Source organism: Eschrichtius robustus, chromosome 7 (assembly GCF_028021215.1).
Source record: "Eschrichtius robustus isolate mEscRob2 chromosome 7, mEscRob2.pri, whole genome shotgun sequence".
NCBI classification, from domain to species: domain Eukaryota; kingdom Metazoa; phylum Chordata; class Mammalia; order Artiodactyla; family Eschrichtiidae; genus Eschrichtius; species Eschrichtius robustus.
The window spans coordinates 73,859,524-73,877,423 of NC_090830.1; the positions used below are offsets into that span (position 1 = coordinate 73,859,524).

The 17,900-nt window shown below is 38.4% G+C and overlaps 3 protein-coding genes and 1 pseudogene across 15 annotated transcripts in view; 2 read left to right on the forward strand and 2 right to left on the reverse strand.

Annotated features, from left to right (window-relative positions):
* PBLD (phenazine biosynthesis like protein domain containing) overlaps window positions 1-3,340 on the reverse strand; it is a 36,329-nt gene extending 32,989 nt beyond the window's left edge. For 2 of the 7 annotated variants that reach the window (XM_068547675.1, XM_068547677.1), the window contains exon 1: window positions 1,916-2,045. The gene's annotated coding sequence lies outside the window, so the exon portion shown is untranslated. Of the gene's footprint in view, window positions 1-1,815; window positions 2,046-2,900; window positions 3,039-3,323 lie in introns of those variants that run through there. The other 5 variants (XM_068547679.1, XM_068547673.1, XM_068547678.1 and 2 more) reach the window with 4 other exon arrangements.
* On the forward strand, window positions 1,906-12,708 carry HNRNPH3 (heterogeneous nuclear ribonucleoprotein H3). 4 transcript variants are annotated; one of them, XM_068547668.1, is made up of 10 exons: window positions 1,906-2,113; window positions 7,398-7,532; window positions 8,062-8,200; window positions 8,714-8,898; window positions 9,355-9,441; window positions 9,728-9,843; window positions 10,882-11,017; window positions 11,754-11,849; window positions 11,927-12,019; window positions 12,411-12,708. In XM_068547668.1, exons 2-10 carry the CDS (start codon window positions 7,421-7,423, stop codon window positions 12,485-12,487), a joined length of 1,041 nt encoding a protein of 346 aa, XP_068403769.1. In that variant the 5' UTR covers window positions 1,906-2,113; window positions 7,398-7,420; the 3' UTR covers window positions 12,488-12,708. The 4 variants fall into 4 exon arrangements, with proteins under 4 accessions (XP_068403769.1, XP_068403771.1, XP_068403772.1 ...); XM_068547670.1 differs by lacking the exon at window positions 1,906-2,113 and adding an exon at window positions 2,167-2,362; XM_068547671.1 differs by lacking the exon at window positions 1,906-2,113 and adding an exon at window positions 2,172-2,343.
* A 1,248-nt stretch (window positions 12,709-13,956) lies between these two features.
* RUFY2 (RUN and FYVE domain containing 2) overlaps window positions 13,957-17,900 on the reverse strand; it is a 50,491-nt gene continuing 46,547 nt past the window's right edge. For all 4 annotated transcript variants that reach the window (XM_068547684.1, XM_068547680.1, XM_068547682.1 and 1 more), the window contains 2 exons: window positions 16,147-16,224; window positions 13,957-16,051 (listed from right to left, as the gene is read on the reverse strand). In XM_068547684.1, the coding sequence (XP_068403785.1) occupies window positions 15,908-16,051; window positions 16,147-16,224 (222 nt within the window). In that variant the 3' untranslated portion in view covers window positions 13,957-15,907. The remainder of the gene's footprint in view (window positions 16,052-16,146; window positions 16,225-17,900) is intronic.
* On the forward strand, window positions 16,577-16,695 carry LOC137767937 (small nucleolar RNA SNORA18; annotated as a pseudogene).

Sequence of the window (17,900 nt, forward strand, 5' to 3'; positions counted from 1 at the left end):
AGAAAGGATAAAGTAGTGATGTAATTTGAATCCAGGGAAGAACTCCACCTGAAGCGGGAGCTTGGAGTCTTACTAATATAGCAATTATTAGAGGAAAAAAAAAAAAAAAAAAAAAAGAAAGCTCCCCCGACCCCATCACAGTGTCAGACACCAAGATATCAAGTTTCAGTCCTGTTCAAAAGTCTCCAGCCAATAAACCGTTAACTGCAGGTCTCCAGAGATGCTAACTGCAGTGTTAGTTAGAAATAACTCCAATTTGGGGACTTCCCTGGCAGTCAAGTGGTTAAGACTTCGCCTTCCAATACAGGGGGTGCGGGTTCGATCCCTGGTCAGGCAGCTAAGATCCCACGTGACTTGGGGCCAAAAATCCAAAACATAAAACAGAAACAATATTGTAACAAATTCAATACTTTAAAAATGGTCCACATCAAAAAAAAAATCTTAAAAAAAGAAGTAACTTCAATTTGCCTAAAATGATGTTTGTTCCCTTAAAGGTTATTTACATCTCCAGGTAGGTACATAGTGCTTTAAGACCCTAAGCCCCTGGAGTAAAAACCACTTGGGTTTAAATCCTAGCTTCTGCCACTAGGTGTGTGACCTTGGGCAACTTTTTACATTTCTCTAGAACTCAGGCATACCATCTGTAAAATGGGGATAATAATTATTTTTCAGGGTTATAAAGAGTCAGTGAATTGAGCACAGCACCTAGCTCAAGCAAGCTCTCAATAATTGTGAGCTATCGTTATTACACTATCCAGTTTCGTTTTTCTATCTCTTGTAAATGATGACATTGTCCCTTCCCCCTTTCTCTAAGGGTTATTTTGAGGGAGTGGTCTCAAGAAAGACAGTAGGGCATTATGACCCAGACAATTCTTACTGTCGCACACTTGTCTTACGCAGGTTTGAGGATGAATTAAAGCCACGAAATGGAAGTTTCCATTATATGACGGTAACTGACCTCCTGTCTCCACCCTACACACTGCAAACCTCATGAAGGAAAAATTATTCAAGCTTCTCCACTGCTAATACCCCTTGCGCCCCCTCATCCCACTCTCGACGGGCTTCCTAGTGCCTGTAGTACCAAGTACAAAGTCTTTGGATACTGAAGGTGTACAACTTAGGTTCGTCCACATTTGCAACCTTCGGGAACATCCGTGTACTCGAACTCATTTCCTTCTCTCCCTCGCATTTGACATACGTTCCTTCGTTTGCACTTAAACTTGCATTGATCTCGGTACCAGGACTGCCCTCCACTCTTCTTACAGAAATTAGGCTTGCTTGTTTTTGGGGTTTTGTTTTTGTTTTTCCCTAAAAGCTGTCACTAGGAACCTCGGTGGTATGCGAGCCAGCACAACCAAAAATTATTAGGCGTCACTGGTTCGCTCAATTTTCAAGAATGCAAAGCACTATTCAGAAAACAACCAGAAATCGGGTGCCGCAAGCGGCTGATGGGTCACTGAGATTACAAAATGGGAGACATTAAAAGCAAGAGAGAATGAGAAAGCGAGAAGAGGAAGCGAGGAGTGATCTGCAGGAAAACTTCAATCATGAACATCCCCCCCCCCCCCGCCCCCAACGAGGCCCACGTTGGGGCGGCTGGGCCGGCAGTGCCAAAGCCGGGGGAAGGAGCCCCAGCCCGAGAACCCAAATCAGGGCCTGGTGGACACTCTTGTATCTTCCCAGCTGAGAAGCCCTACTATTTTTACCGCATAATGCAAACATGGTGGACAAGAAAAGCCCTCCCCGCGTTTGGCGGCCAAACCACGTGGCTCCGTTTCCACGCAGGTGACGCTGAGGTAAGGGCGGGGCCTTTACCGAACTTGCTCTTGGTGCGGCAGAGCAGCAGAGAACTTTTCCACACCCGGACGCCACGGTTCCTGCAACACAGGACTACTATTGCCTCTTCACATCCTACCCGAGAGAGCAGAAAGGTGACCTCTGAGGATCTGATAGTTTTATGGGAAGCAAAAAGGTGGAGTTCGCAGCCTCTTTCTTTAACTGGACTAGCTCCGAGATCCTCTCCACCTCTCCCTCCAACAACCGGGCTTTTCACCAACACGCAAGCGCACTTCCTGCCGTCCGCGCCAAGGCTGGGCCGACTCTCTTGTCTCGCGTGAGTGGGGCCGGCCGGTCTTCCTTGCTCTCGCTCCACCCCCTCCTCCTCGTTCGCTCTCTCCCATCCCCCCAAGCCAGTCGCTCTGCTGCGCAGCTCCCTTAGCGGTTGCCGCCGCCGGAGACGGTTGGAAGAACCGTTGTGGGAGCGCTGCACGAGGCGGGCGACTTCTCCCTGCTCACGACCGGACCTCGCGAGCACCGGAGTCGGGGCTACTGTCTCCCGACAGGGTATCTGAAGTAAAAGGGGGTAGGTTGGGCTGGTGGTTTCGAGAGCGGAGTCGGGAAAAGGACGAAAGAGCGACTGGGAGGGGGTGGGGCTGCGGGGGGGAAGTGTGGAGGTCGCCGCTCGGGGGCGGCCAGGCTGCGCCTCCCAGGCGATCTCCCACTTCAAGGAGGGCGGCCTGCCGGGGGGAGGATTTACTCAGGTGGAATTCAGTGAACGAAACCGAGCCCCGAAGTGGGGGTCATCCAGCACTTCCTCTCCTTTCCCTGCTGGTTTGGCCTCCGCCATTTTGGGTACGGCGGCGCGGCCACCTCAGCTTCCCGCCCTTCTCCTCTCTTTCTGTTTTTTGCCCCTCAGCTTCCGAAAACTGATTTAGAAGTCCGGGGGATGGTTAAAGGTCCGTGGAAGGGATGAGGGTGGGGAAGGAAGCGAGCAGGGAAAGGCCGGGCACTTGGGTGGCGGGAGGATCTGGGCCGTCGGGCGCGCTCCCGATGGAAATGGCGCCAGATGGGCCTGGCCTCCCACCGCGGCCTCCCTTCCTCTGCAGTCTCGGCTGGGCTACCTGGGCCGGCGGGACTGCGAGTGACTTCTGACGCAGATTCCCAAGATGAGAGGCTGGAGCTGGGGGAGGAAAGCCAATGGCGACGAAGGCGCTCAACTCCCAAATCCAGGACAAAGGAGCCAGACGGCCTCCTTTGTAATTCCGCCGCCCGGTGGCGAAGGTTTTTAAGCCAGGCTTGGCTGCCGGGCGGGGAGGGGGGAAAGGGGCGTACTCTCCCTAGCTCTTTGGTCTCTAGGGCAGCTAGATAAACGAAAAGTCTCCGGGGCGGAATAAAGGACGCTTAGCCGGCCCTTATAGTCCAGATTTGGAACTTCGAAAAGAGTACGTACTCATTTTCCAAAGGGTTTTTTTTTCCACGCTTCTCTTAAACGTCGAAAGACTTTGTGGGTAATTGTTTTGTAAGCAGAAAAGCGGGTGACTTACCAGATAGGAATGTGAAATGGACTTATTTCAAATAGGTCGTCTGGATCCAGTGAACTGTGGAACTAGGCTTTTGGAACCTGTGGGCGGGGGTGGGATGGTTTAGCAATGGTTTTGTGTAGTTTGGCAAATATTGATTGGGTTAGAACTTAAGTAGGAGTTTTATTTTGGGGAAACGGTTGTTAAAACACAACCAGTGATGGCAAAACTGTGTGTATAGGAATTGAATTATTAAATCTCCAAGGGTTGGATTTTGTGCAGAGATTGTTTGGGCATTAAGGCTGTAGAAGTAAGAGTCTTCATATACAGTTAGGGTTTATTTTCTTTTGGTAGCTAAGCATGTTTTCTATTTGGTGTAGGACTGTAGTAACGTTTTGACCAAGAAAATAAGCCTGCTCCAACAGAAAGACAAACTGCAAGTTCAGTCATGTGATGCTGTGATAATTTTGGGTCCTTGGAACAGTGGGAGAACTGGTTCTGTAATTTTCGCTGAAGACCGTACAAAAGGGACAGGCAGCCTATTTTTCCAGCTTTGAAAACAAAAAACTTCCTGTTGGTGAAGATGTTTTATGATTCTTGTGGACTTTGAAAAGACAGCCCAGAGTTTCCTATACTAGTTTCCTAGTATGTGATGTAACAGTTTCCCTGATTGGATTACTCTAGAAATCTTTTTTTTCTGCCCTCTTTTTCATCTGCATCATAACCTGGAAATGCATCTAATTGCCTTTATATTTTTAATAACTGTGTTCTGCTGGTGTTCTTGGCTGAGCTGCAGTGGCTGGTAACATTGTTCTAGAGAAGAACTTGATCATTTTAGAGACCTCACCACCTTTAGGTACTAGAGGTGTCTCTAATTTTGTTTTTATTTAAAATTAATGATGGGACTTCCCTGGCGGTCCAGTGGTTAAGACGCCGCGCTCCCAATGCAGGGGGCACGGGTTCCATCTCTGGTCGGGGAACTAAGATCCCACATGCCTCACGGTGCGGCCAAAAAAATAAAAAATTCAATTAAGGAGCAACCACAGTGAAAGGGAAATGATGTAAAATTACCTGTTAAGAATTTCATCACCACTTATTGACCACATTTTGAAATTCCTTCTCATTTTTTAGCAGCAGTGGACTACCATTTAGAAAGTTATTAATGCATCAAACCCTTACTGTATGTATTATACTTCGGAAAATAGTATATGCCTCTGCGTTATAAAGGAATTTTATCTCTTTTGGCCTCTGTTAGATGCTTTTTCTTAACAGCTTTGGGATACAGTTCCCATATCATAGACTTCACCCATTTAAAATCACACAACATGTGGTCTTTTGTGACTGGCTTTTTTCACTTAGCATAATGTTTAGGAAATTATATTTAAAATCTCATATAGAACTGACTAAAGTTATTTTAGTATTTCAACTGCTGGTATTTTAATTGGTGCTAACACTAGGAATTCTTTAAAAAGCATTCTGATTAGCCATGACACTGTTGTAAAGAAAGGTTGAGGTGGATTATCCTGAATAATTAGGGAATGCCATTTAGGTAGTTGCCGAGACAGCTTTATTAAGGTATTAGAGCAGATTGTCTTCTTTTATGTGTTTAGAGTTCGTCTTGGTTTTGTTTTATAAACAGAATTCTAGGTTCAAATTTTGAGTTTTGAAGAGAATAGAGTATGGCTTTCTTTATGGTGTACTCTTCATACACACGGGGTGGAGAGTCACCCTATAAAATAGTTTGTTTTCCGAATCTGCTTAATTTATCCTGATTTAAAATTGTGTTAACAGCTTGGTATTTTTTTTCTAGGCTATGTTTGTTGTTTTTATATAGGTCTCATTGATATAGGCTGATCCAAAAATCAGAACTAGTTTGCTTGCCTAGTATTTCTTGGAAAGTGCTAATACGATTTATAGTAAAGATAAGTCAGTTTCTGTCTTTTTTTTTGGTATTTGTTCCTGAAACAGTACCTTTACATTGAAAAAAAGTAATGTTCTAAATGAAATAAAGCCACCACATCTACGGTCTTTTCACAACAGATTAGATTGGCTTTGCAAAGTTCTTAAGTTTTTCATGAGGAAGTTAACATTTGAGGTTAGAGCCTCCCTATTTTTTCCTATTCTGTTCTTAAATTCCCCTTTGTAGAAAACAGTTTTTAGGTTGCTGCCTGTTTTTGTTAAGAAAATGATAAAGATCTCCAAAATGTCTCAACTTTTTTCTCAAAGCCTACTTTCAGGGTGACTCTAGAACTATTTTTTTAATTGTCTAGCTAATCACATGTCCTAGTAAACATTTCCAAAGACCCCATTTTTCCCTCTCTCTCTCTGCCTTGGACAGTTCCTAAGGACACTTGAAAACTTAAGCCTTTGTTGACTTTGAAAAAGACTTGTAACAGTCCTTATTTCCTTTCAAGATTAAGGATGGTTTCCTCTCCTTTAAGGTTATTTTGTTTGTGGGTTATTTCATTAGTTTTATAGGGCCCCTTAAAATCCAATAACAATGGCCACCATTGAATGATTGCCATGTTGCAGACCAAGCACGGATTCCTTAACAGTCCAGTGAGGTATAAGTAACCACTGCTGCACTTTACAGTTAAAAATGCAGAGGTTAAGTAGTTTGCTTAAATTAAGTAGCAAGTGAGTGGCAGACTAGGGATTCAAACCCAGGGTTTCCTTTCTCTTAAAAGTTCTTCCCAGTTATTTGTGTGCATAAGAATTAGTTGTAACGTCAGATAAAAATTTGTATTCCTATTTTGAACATCTGTGTCTAGAGTGGCACTTAGGATGGCGTTTAAAAAAAACAGCGAACCAAGTACCAAATGTGATTCATGTGATTCGTATGCCAGAGGTATTTGCTTAATAACCACATTTGGATAATTTCTACGTTAGCTTATTTTAAATGTGTGGATTCTAGGGAAAAAATTTTACTCTTTTGAGATGCTACCCTTAACAGTTGCACTGATAATTAGATGGTGTGAAATTAAATATTAGTGAATACTGTTTATATGAAATATCATCAAGCTTAAAGGAATCAAGTGAACAAATTGTTTTGTTTACAGGGGAGGAGGTGGTGAGGGAAAGGTTTGAAATATTCAGGTGAGTAGGATTCCTACAGCTGCATAGTGAAATTTATAAGAGCTGGTAAGTTTCTGCAGCTGAAGGACTTCTGCATTAACCTCTTTAAAATGTTCGGGAATTTTAAAAGAAAGGGTGATTGTCTCTTGGGAAGGGAATTTGGTGGATGGGTTCTTTTGGGGTGGGGGAAGGAGGGTGTCTCGTACCGTTTTTAATACTTTTTGAATGTGATTGCATTATTTTTTTAAAAGTTCTGTTTAGTGAGTAAACTGGTTTTTAATATTACTATCTTCAATAATTTCCAAACAGGTGGCTTCAAAAAACTGTTTGAAAGCTATTCACTTTTGAGTGCCCTTTTATCTCAATTTTTAAACTCAGCCTAATTAACTCAGTAATTGTAAAACTTGCTTTTGGGGAGTGTTTGAATCAGGTTTAAACACAGATAGGAATTTTTCCCCCTTCGAAAACAATTTGGTGTGTTCAGAATTATAGTGCATCCATTAAGTTGAGACTTTTAATACCATTTTTCCAGCATCAAAGGAGAATATTCATTGTACTTGTGACTTAGGCTCTTACTGTGAATGAATGATGGTACTATGTACAACTTTTGGGTGATTAAGTTTTAAAGAATTTGCATAACTATTCAAGTGAATAATAAAACCTGGAAAGTTTGAGATGTGAGGAAGAGGCTAGAGTTGACACTAAGATGACAGGGTGAAGAAATAGAGTTTGAAGACTGATGGTGGAATTATGTAAGTTTTCTTAAAATTGGTTAATACATAATATTTGATCCTTAGAAATTCAGTACTTTGCGGGGGGGGGGGTCAGGTTTCACTGCCTTTTCCGTCTTTTGCCTACCCCCTAATAGAAAGGTGTTGTACTGTTGTATTGTGACGCTGTCACTGAAGTCACTGAACCATAGTTAACATTTCCTGTTGTGCACCACTGAGAGGTGTTTCTTCAGTACCTCTGGCAAGAGTGTATTTTGATTGACTGCTTTATGTGCTTGTTTATTTTTTATAGCATTTAAATCAAACGGTATTGAGATGGATTGGGTTATGAAACATAATGGTCCAAATGACGCTAGTGATGGGACAGTACGACTTCGTGGACTGCCATTTGGTTGCAGCAAAGAGGAAATAGTTCAGTTCTTTCAAGGTACCTCTAGTATTAGTCAAAGTTTAGTAGTATTTTAATTTTATATTTCTGTTACTCAGTTTTTAATTTGTAAAACCCATTTGTTTGGGGGACTTTTTGATTTGAGTATATCTGGGTTAATGTATTCAGTTATGAAATGTGCTCCAGTTAATATTCAATACAGAATGTGTAAAAATATATAAAACCTAACTAATACGCAATGAACTTAATTGAGAGTAATTATATGTGATGAAATGAATCATGAATTAGCATATGGAGCATAGTTAAGTTTGATTTTTTTTTTTCCATGTAATATTAGGAGGGCTTTTAGAGTGTGTGTGTAATTTTAAAAGACATTGGTCGCAGAAAAACTTTTATGTAATCCAATAATATTTGAAAAAAATCTTCCTTTTATATTATGGGGTGATGGGAAAACTAAGCTTTTTTGTTTTGTTTTGTTTAGACTTGTTTTAAATATTTGATTCAGATGGGAATGTTTCAGCCTTTAACACTGTTCCCCTTGATGGGGTTATTTGTCCTTGGGTTAAAGGGTTGGAAATCGTGCCAAATGGGATAACATTGACGATGGACTACCAGGGGAGAAGCACAGGGGAGGCCTTCGTGCAGTTTGCTTCAAAGGAGATAGCAGAAAATGCTCTGGGGAAACACAAGGAAAGAATAGGGCACAGGTGGGGATGGAGAGTTTGGGATGGTGTTAAATTTTTATTTTTGGGGGTTGTGGGTCACTATTGCTTAAATGGGGGGGTAACAGTAACATTTTTCTGGGGTAGTTTAAAAGAATTGATAATTATCTAAATTTAACTTGGAAACTACAGATTTGGGTGGGGAATTAATGCTATAATAGTTTGCTTAAATTAAAATTAGATTGTTTCCATTTTTTTGTAGGATGTTGTTGATAAATGCTTTTGTATAATCACCTGTTTTCTCTAAACACCTATTACATACTAAAGGAAACAAGCTTAAAATTATATTTTGTGAATTGTTTTCAAATGATTTGTATGTAAAACTTAAATATTAATTATTTAAGTTTGTAGGTGTAAAAAATGTTAACTTTTGGTGTATTTAGGCAATTTAAATTGGGTTATATCTAGATGTAGAAAAACTTACTGCATTTTGCCCAATATTTTATTTACTCTAGTACGTTTATGCTGAAACCTGTACCTTAAACCATTTTCAAATAGGTATATTGAGATCTTCAGAAGTAGCAGGAGTGAAATCAAAGGATTTTATGATCCACCAAGAAGATTGCTGGGCCAGCGACCGGGACCATATGATAGACCAATAGGAGGAAGAGGGGGTTATTATGGAGCTGGGCGTGGAAGTATGTATGACAGAATGCGACGAGGAGGTGATGGATATGATGGTGGTATGTGTATCTAATGAACAAAGGTTCTGTTGTCATTTTCTTAATGTTCCTGACACTTTGTCAAGAAATACAGAAATGGCAGTAATTCAGTACCTACTAGGTTTTAAAACCTGTTCATGAAAAGATGGATTCCCATGGCCAGCTATGGGACTTGATTGATGCACATATTGGCACCTGGTTTACTTACACAAAAATTTTTAAAAGATTGTTACGTTTTGAAATTTTCTGTTTGGCATCAGGGTGAAAATTAATTTTGATGTCTAAATGTATCCTTTTCATATTTTTAATTTCCACCAAGTGTTAACTGCTTTTTTCATATGCACTAAGTTGGAAGTTGCAAACTTTGTGGGAGGGCAGAGTTGCCAGACCGCTTGCCACAAAACATGCTTTTGTAAACTGGATTATAAAATTTGTCTCTTCAAAGCTTATTCATGTATTTCTCCTTAAATTACACAGGTTATGGAGGTTTTGATGACTATGGTGGCTATAATAATTATGGCTATGGAAATGATGGCTTTGATGACAGAATGAGAGATGGAAGAGGTAAAATAAATATTAAAGACATAGCCATTTTTAGGTGAATTTCAGTATTTGCTTTACGTGCACTTAGTGGTAATATAGGTGACTTGTATACAAAAGTCAACTCAGGCATATTTTAGTGCATTCCTGCATAGGGCTTTATACAGATGTATACTTACAGGAAAATTCTCCATTTGATATTTAGAACAACTATAAGTATTAAGATTTCTTGGGATTGTCAAAAAAAAGGGTGTAAATAGGAAAAGGTGTGTATAGGGAAGAAATAATCTTTGGAAATTTTATTCTCTAGGTATGGGAGGACATGGCTATGGTGGAGCTGGTGATGCAAGCTCAGGTTTTCATGGTGGTCATTTTGTACATATGAGGGGATTACCTTTCCGTGCAACTGAAAATGACATTGCTAATGTGAGTAATTTTAGTAATTTATTAGTGACTTTGTGCATAATCATAGTCTCTAAATTTTGAAAATTCTTTAATGTACTCATCTTCGTCTTTTTAGTTTTAATGTCAAAAAACCCTTTAATATGAAAATACATATGTCCTTATCTTCACTAGTTGATGAATATGTGTCCGTTGTGTGCCAGCCTACATAGGATTCAAGCAAGTTAAAAGCTACATTTATAAAGTCCAGTTAATAATTCCGTGAAAGACTGACGAGCAGAGAGGTGATGACTGGAAGATTATTTCCTTGTTGTGTCAAGTTTTGAAAGTGTTGTAAATATGTGACAAGTCAGTAAGTTTTAGTGGTGTGGTTTGGCTTTCTAGGCTTATGTGGTGATCAGAAATTGAACTGAAAATAATGGTAGTAGATGCTGCTATTACTGACGTGAAACTGGTTTGTTTCACATTGGTTAGAGAATCAGCAAATTTCAGTCCGTGGGGCCAAGTCAGTCACTGAGTAGTTGTGATAGAGACCCAGTGGCCTACAAAGCTTGAGGGTATTTATTTATCAGCTAGCACTTAAAGAAAAATTTTGCTGTTGATCTCACTGGGAACCAATTGGACCAAGTTCCAGGTGCCTTTTGGGGTCACTTAAATCTGGTTAACTTGTGATTAGAACTAAATGATATATTTTGGGAGCTCTGCATATACAGTGGGTAGGTTTATCAAACTCCATTGTTCTGAGTCATTTAACACCCAATTTCTCTGCATATGTCAGTCCCGGGTGACTTTTTTCAAACAATTTTGAAATACCTTTCTTGGGAGTGGGCCAGGGGAGCTTACTCTTCTCCCTCTCAGTATAGTAAGGAAAATACGGCTTTTTCATTTGTTTAAGGTAAACTGTTCTCTAGCTTAGAAATGTTTTTTAAATTTAATATATCCCCTGGCTTACTTTAAAAGAGATCTCTTCTTTGCATTTGTTTTAATATACTTAAAACCAAAGTGTGTGGTAATTGGCTTTCAGTAATCTAAATAGAAAAGTAAAATAAGTGTTTTCTTTAGTTTTTCTCACCACTAAATCCAATCCGAGTGCATATTGATATTGGAGCTGATGGCAGAGCAACAGGAGAAGCAGATGTAGAGTTTGTGACACATGAAGATGCAGTAGCTGCCATGTCTAAAGATAAGAATAACATGCGTAAGTGGTATAACTTTCTCATTTGTAATTCCGCAAATGTAAGAGGTTCTGGGATCTGTAGGTAACTCTTAGTAGTCTGGGGCCTGAAACCTTGTGGCCTCTAATAAGTTCAGACTTCAGTGGCTTTCTAGGGGGCTTTCTATTGAAGTTTACTCAGACTCTTAATACTTGACAGATTATTAGAATTTAAGTTACCAAAGAGAAGAAAATTCGTATGTTTTTTGTACTTGCCTGAGTTTCTATGCTGTTTGCAAATTCTGTTTCTTAACGTATTCGTTGATAACTTGGGTAAGTTATTCCTGCATGTCATCAAATCTGTTTTTAAGCCATTAAATTTAAACTCCACTAGTGATTCCCAAATCTGGCCACACATCAGTCACTTGATACTTAATAAGTTGTTGCAGACCCTACCCTCAGGCTACCCTCAATATTCTAATTCAATACTATGAATGGGCCTGGAATATATTTTTAAGACGTATACCATCAGGTTCTAAAATAATGTCAGCCCTTTTATAGATAAGGAAACTGAGGCGTCAAACACTTGTTACTTGTTCTAGCTTGAACAGTTTGAACAAAACTTAGATTTTAGTCCTATCTGGCCTTTACTTTGTCACTCCACTAGGAATTTGCAAGCATACTTTTTCAAGTTAATATTAGCCAGTCAACTTTTTCACGCTTTTGCTGATAAATTTGATCCATCATTCCTTTCTCCCATATTACTTTTTTTCCCCTAAAGAACATCGATACATTGAACTCTTCTTGAATTCAACTCCTGGAGGCGGCTCTGGAATGGGAGGTTCTGGAATGGGAGCCTATGGCAGAGATGGAATGGGTATGTAAAGTTTTTAAAATAAGCTGACTTAGACACTTAGCAAACAGTCTCAAACTTTTCTTTTTTTTTTCTTAAAGATAATCAGGGAGGCTATGGATCTGTTGGAAGAATGGGAATGGGGAACAATTACAGTGGAGGATATGGTACTCCTGATGGCCTGGGTGGTTATGGTAAGTGTCTGGTTACTCTGATTCAGTTTGTGTTAGTCCCCTTATGTGGTGCAGAGTTAAAGTTCATTTTATTGTTCTTTTTTTTAAAAAAATATATATTTACTTATTTGGTTGCGCTGGGCTTTATTAGTTGCAGCAGGCGGGCTCCTTAGTTGTGGTTCACCGGCTCCTTAATTGCAGCATGCATGTGGGATCTAGTTCCCTGACCAGGGATTGAACCTGGGCCCCCTCTATTGGGAGCGTGGAGTTTTACTATGCCACCAGTGAAGTCCCTTTTTGTTTTGTTTTGTTTTTTAATTGGAGTATAGTTGATTTACAATGTTGTATATATTTTTAATATCTTATGCATTTATATCTTCTAAACGGTTCTTAATGTCTTTTTTTTCCTAAGGCCGTGGTGGTGGAGGCAGTGGCGGTTACTATGGGCAAGGTGGCATGAGTGGAGGTGGATGGCGTGGGATGTACTGAAGCATAACCACCGATACAGAAGTCCTGACGACAGCATCTGGTCTACTAGACTTTCTTACAGATTTAATTTCTTTTGTATTTTAAGAACTTTATAATGACTGAAGGAATGTGTTTTCAAACTATTATTTGGTAAAGCAACAGATTGTGATGGGAAAATCTGTTTTCTGTAGGTTTTATTTGTTGCATACTTTGACTTAAAAAAATAAATTTTTATATTCAAACCACTGATGTTGATACTTTTTATATACTAGCTACTCCTGAGGATGTGCTGCTTTCATAAGATTTGGGTTGATGTATTTTACTATAGCTCTACAAGAAGTAGTTTAGTGTAATCTTAGAGGACAGTGGTTCACCTCTGCATAAACTACAAGTCTTAATAAGCAGACATCTAGAATAGAGCTTGGAAAATAATTAGTGTAACTCTTTAATAATTTCTCCTTGACAATACTGTAAATATAAAACCTTAAAGATGAGTTTAGATGGCTTCAGGAGTATAAATTCAGCTAATTCTATATTATTCTTTTTCAAAAGTCATTTATCAGGCATAGCTCTGAAATGTTAATGATCTAAGAGGTATCTGGATATATGAATATTCATAACTGTGTTACCTGCAGATGGGAGTGTTGAAAGTTTAAATTCTAGCCCTAGATTTTAGAATAAATCCCCTCAGCACTTGACTGACATACCAAAAAAATGTTTCCCAAAAGTGATAGTTGTAAGTTCTCAAAATGTCTTAGACTAAGTTAAGGTTCTCAGTGACATGAGAATTCAGTGCAAGTACAAAGATATTTACCACGGAGTATAATTAATTCTCACAGGTGTATTTTCAGTTTCCAGCCCAATAGTTAAAGCATATGGTTTTTTAATAACTGTATAGATGACTACTTTAAAAAAAAATGTAAGACACAAGTCCATGTCTTGAGAGTCTTGCGATTGGATTTTGCATCTGATATGTTTGGAGTTTTAGAGCCATTGTGTTAAAAAATTATTATATGTAGCAAGGAAAAGGTGCTTTTTTACTTTTAATCCCTTTGATCAATATGGCTTTTTTCCAAATTGGCTAATGGATCAAAATGAAACCTGTCAATGTGAATTCAGTTATTGAACTTGTTACTTGTTTTTGCTAGAAATGTTATTAATGTAATAAATATCATTGTGGGAGATAAGAGTAATGGTGTCTGTCCTAGAATGCTTTGTGTCAGTTACTGATTATAAATCAAATTGGTAGAAGGTACTATGTCTAATTGAAGATTAGATGGAGTGACTAAGGAATGATTTCTGCTTGTTAGAAAAGGCAGCTTGATAACATAAGTGGAGCCTATCAACTGGAGCAATGATTCATCTTACTGCCTCTACTCCCTTAATTACCTATTTAAGTACTAGGCTCATACCACTTTTTTAAAAAAGATGACATGTGCTTTTATTTCCCCAGGATTACCCTATTAAAACGTACGCCTTCTAAAGTGGGCTAATTTTTCAAATCTTTTATTTGTTATATAAAATTCACATTTTAAAACTGCGGATAGAAGAATTACAATCACAATTCCTTGGCACCATGATAGCATTACTGTGGTAGTACTCCTAGATGAGGGAATGGTATGTGAAGTTCACAAAGTACAAATTGACAGCTGTGTAACAAAAAATCCAAAATTAGTAGAATGGTTTTTAGATAACAGTCAAAACAAAATGGAGCAACTTGTATTACTGTTGTAAAAGCCTGCCTACAAAAAGCCCAAATCAATGGCGATGACATGAGTTTTGAGTGGCAAAGAATTTAAAGGGGGACTAAAAATCATGGTTTATTTGTTGAATGAAACCAGCCTTGGAATTTAAGAAAATCACATTTTAAGTTTAAGCACAGTTATAAAAAACAGTATTTGAAATTTTCATTTTTGCTTATTTTCAGCAATCATAAAAATGTTAATCCAATCCCATCAGTACAAAATAGTTCCAAGAATATAATTCATGTCTCAAATATTCCTGTCAGAGCATTAAGGACCACCTATAAATCGGTGTGTCGGTTCTAACTGAACACCGAAAACTGGATTAGGGAGAAGATAAATCCGAAAGTAAAATAATGGTTTCATACTTTGGCAATTTAGAAAATTAAATAATTTTAAACTTCAATGGAAGAATGTACTCTGACGAAACAATCCTATAGAATAAGCAACCCTATCCTACCAGAGAGGGAGGTAGCCATGATTCACTAATGCTCTTAGGAGTAATGTAGATACCTATGACATGTTTAAAAGGTTCTCAGACTTAAAGTGCATGATTTAAATTAGGGTTAAAAGTGGAACCCCAAGTGGTGAGGCTGTTCAGATGGTTAATTATACAAGGGTAACGATTAAATTCTTGGTATGGCAGGGATTAGTGTTTATTGACGTTCATGCTTGAAATAGTTCAAGTATGAATTTAATGGCAGGGCTGAAACTACATCTTTACTCTAGGCCCTGGGTTGGAGGTGCTCAGTAAATGGTAAATATTTTATTCTGTATATATACTGTAGTAGTAGACTGCTACAGTGTAACGCTTCCTAAAAGTTACTGGAATGGAAACGTAATACAGAATTTTTTTACTCAAGACTGTCATATCAAAAGCAAAGTTTTATTGCATTTTAGATTTCTTAAATGCTTAGGGGAGGATCAAATCAGTAGCCTGTAATCCCTGCTACATTTTTTTCTGGGGAAGGGTTGGGTTTATTTATGTTTTGACTTTCAAAGGGGGTGTGAGTCCTCCCTAAGAAATGCATATGGAATTTTAACTTACTTTCAAAATAAAAAGTTTTCAGGCAAAATAATACCTCTGTAACGCACTGTTATCTGAAAGTTATCAGCAAATGTCACATTGACTTTTTTAGAGAAGGCAGGCCTTTTCTAATGCAAAATGGGCAGAGGAAGGCGGAGCAAATAAATATTGTTGAAATCTTACCAAGGTAATGAAAAATGTATTGAAATATAAATACTTCTAAAATGTGTATCTCCAATCTTTCAGAACTGTGAAGCTTTAAAGTGCATTAAGAAAATTACAGGCACCATCAAATATTAGTTTGACAATCTGGAGAATAAAACAATCTGAAGCCCTATTTTTAAGGTCTTTACAAAATAAGGCAAATGTGTTAGCTATGCTATCTGACCTCTCAATGGCATTAAGAAAAGAGTTACATGATTACTACATCAGGAATTAGGATAAAGTTACTGTAAAGCATGCCCTATCAAATTCTTTCTGAGTTACAGTGGGGAAGGAAATGTCAAATTATACAGTTTATAATTCCCGTGAGTTGAATATGTGGAAAGTAAAACTGGTACCAATGCTGTCTGAAAGCTGCTTAAGAAGGACTGTCTGAATACGCTGTATACACGTTCATACATAACATTCATCGTAGGAACTTTTCATACATAAGAATTTAGTTCTGGAGTATTACGGCAAGTTAGATGAGCATCTCTGAATCAGTAATGCATGACAGGAATCACAAACCCGTACTGGCTTTGGTGAAGAAGGCAAAGGCAGTTCGTTGTCAGAGCAAGCATTACAGAAAATTTCCCCACAGTTTCTACAGTGGTGCTAAATAAATGGAAAAATCAGAGAAAAAAATTTTGAGTAAAATTAGAAGCCATATTTGCAACATAACTTTTGGACTCACTTCCTATCTCCCTTACCTTTCTCTTAGAGAGTGAGAATTCCTTTTCACAAAGTTTACAATGTGTTGCTTCTTTGTCTTTCAACCAAACCAGTCCCTAGTAGGAAAAATACAAATATTAATGCTCAAGTTGGTAACTAAAAGTTACATGTGAAAATATTTTCAACCAAGAGCATTTTATAGGAATAGATATGTAGATAAACCAAAAATGAGTCCTTTCTTTGACAGATATACTGAAATAGTTGTAGATTTAACACGTGTGGAATTTGCTTCAAAATAATCTGGGTGAGGAAGAAGGGATGTGGGTTGAATATAAATAAAGCAAGGTTGGCCATATATTGATAAATAGTGAAACTGGGTCATGGTTCATTTTATTCTTTACAACAGAATATTTGAACATTTCCATGACAAATGTTTTTAACAAAAATCTATTATGGATAGTAATTCTCTTTAAGGAAAGAACCCTAGTATGCCTACATCGTTGGAAACGCCTCATAGATTAACTGTGTGGTTTCCTTTACTCATAGAACTACCTGTTAGATCTGTGGGAAAGAACTACAAGACAGAGTTGCCAAGTAAACTATGAAAAACGTAACAGTCAAACTTTTTGTCTTAGGTATTGGCATATCCCAATGATCTGTACTGTTCTAGGGTGTGATGGCTTAGGAGTGAATATGATTTGAACCTAATACATTTTTAGAGGGTGTCAAATTCAGAATCGGGCAGAGCCATCTCCTGACCCTAAACATGGTCCTAAAGTAAATCGCTTGAGGAAATTGGATCCCAGAGATTACAGGTGGGGAATTTTGAAGTGTGTCCATATTTCACTGGAGATCAAAGAAGCCTAACTAAAAGAATTGTGGGCTGACTCACATGATAACTTCTTTTTGAGAGGGCTATTTTATCTTGAAGATTATGAGTTTGGAGGAACTAAGGTGATTGGCAGTGAAAAGAATCAGAACGTGAAATTCCTTAAAATTTATTGACTTAAGTAACTTTGTGTTACACATAATTAAAAAAAAGAACGCTTTACACTTAAAAAAAGTAAAGAACCCTAAAGAATATCCAGTCCAAAAACACTTAAGGATAAATTTTCATTATGTGAAATGCATGAGTCTGGCATTATGTATATATACCTTATATACAGCAAATCCACAAAATTTGAAGAGATTTTGGAAATCAGATTACTGAGTTCGTTATTTTAGGTAAGACTTCACCTTAAATTCAGTTCTACACTGCTATTAATTTCCCTCACCTTCTGTAACTCACAAATTTAATAGTTACTATGTAAACTTTAGTGGCAAATATAAGTAGTGTTGAACAGGTGGAAGTTAACTTGATACCTAAAATTTCTAACTTGACCCATTCTTTCTTTGTGGTTGTTGTTTATTTAAACTGAAAACAATTATTGAAGAATTTGGAGGGAAAATTTTGACCCATTCTTAACTAACCAAGCTCTTGGCTAGAAAAAGCATTTTTCTCCCTATGAAAGCAACTTTGTTAGGTGGTGCCCATTTTATTTCGGGAAGACCTAAGTGAAAGAGGAGTCCTCTGCTTCTGATTAATCTCATCACATCTCCCTTTCAGAAACAGCCCAGGCTAAGCTACATTGCCACTGCTTCCAAAGAACCAAGTATATCTGATTACCACTTGGGAGATGGAACAAGTGCCACCTACAACAGTGTACCTCTAAGGCATAAGACCTTTACCAGCTAATGAGAGAAAAATCTTCCAAGCAGAAGAGCCAACAGACATTATTTCTCAAAGGCCTGA

Excerpts from the sequence above, each read along its gene's own strand:
- HNRNPH3 (XM_068547668.1), top strand. The coding sequence starts at position 7,421 with ATGGATTGGGTTATGAAACATAATGGTCCAAATGACGCTAGTGATGGG. Across the intron at positions 7,533-8,061 it reads AATAGTTCAGTTCTTTCAAG|GGTTGGAAATCGTGCCAAAT; the intron begins GTACCTCTAGTA and ends CTTGGGTTAAAG. Across the intron at positions 12,020-12,410 it reads TGATGGCCTGGGTGGTTATG|GCCGTGGTGGTGGAGGCAGT; the intron begins GTAAGTGTCTGG and ends TTTTTTCCTAAG.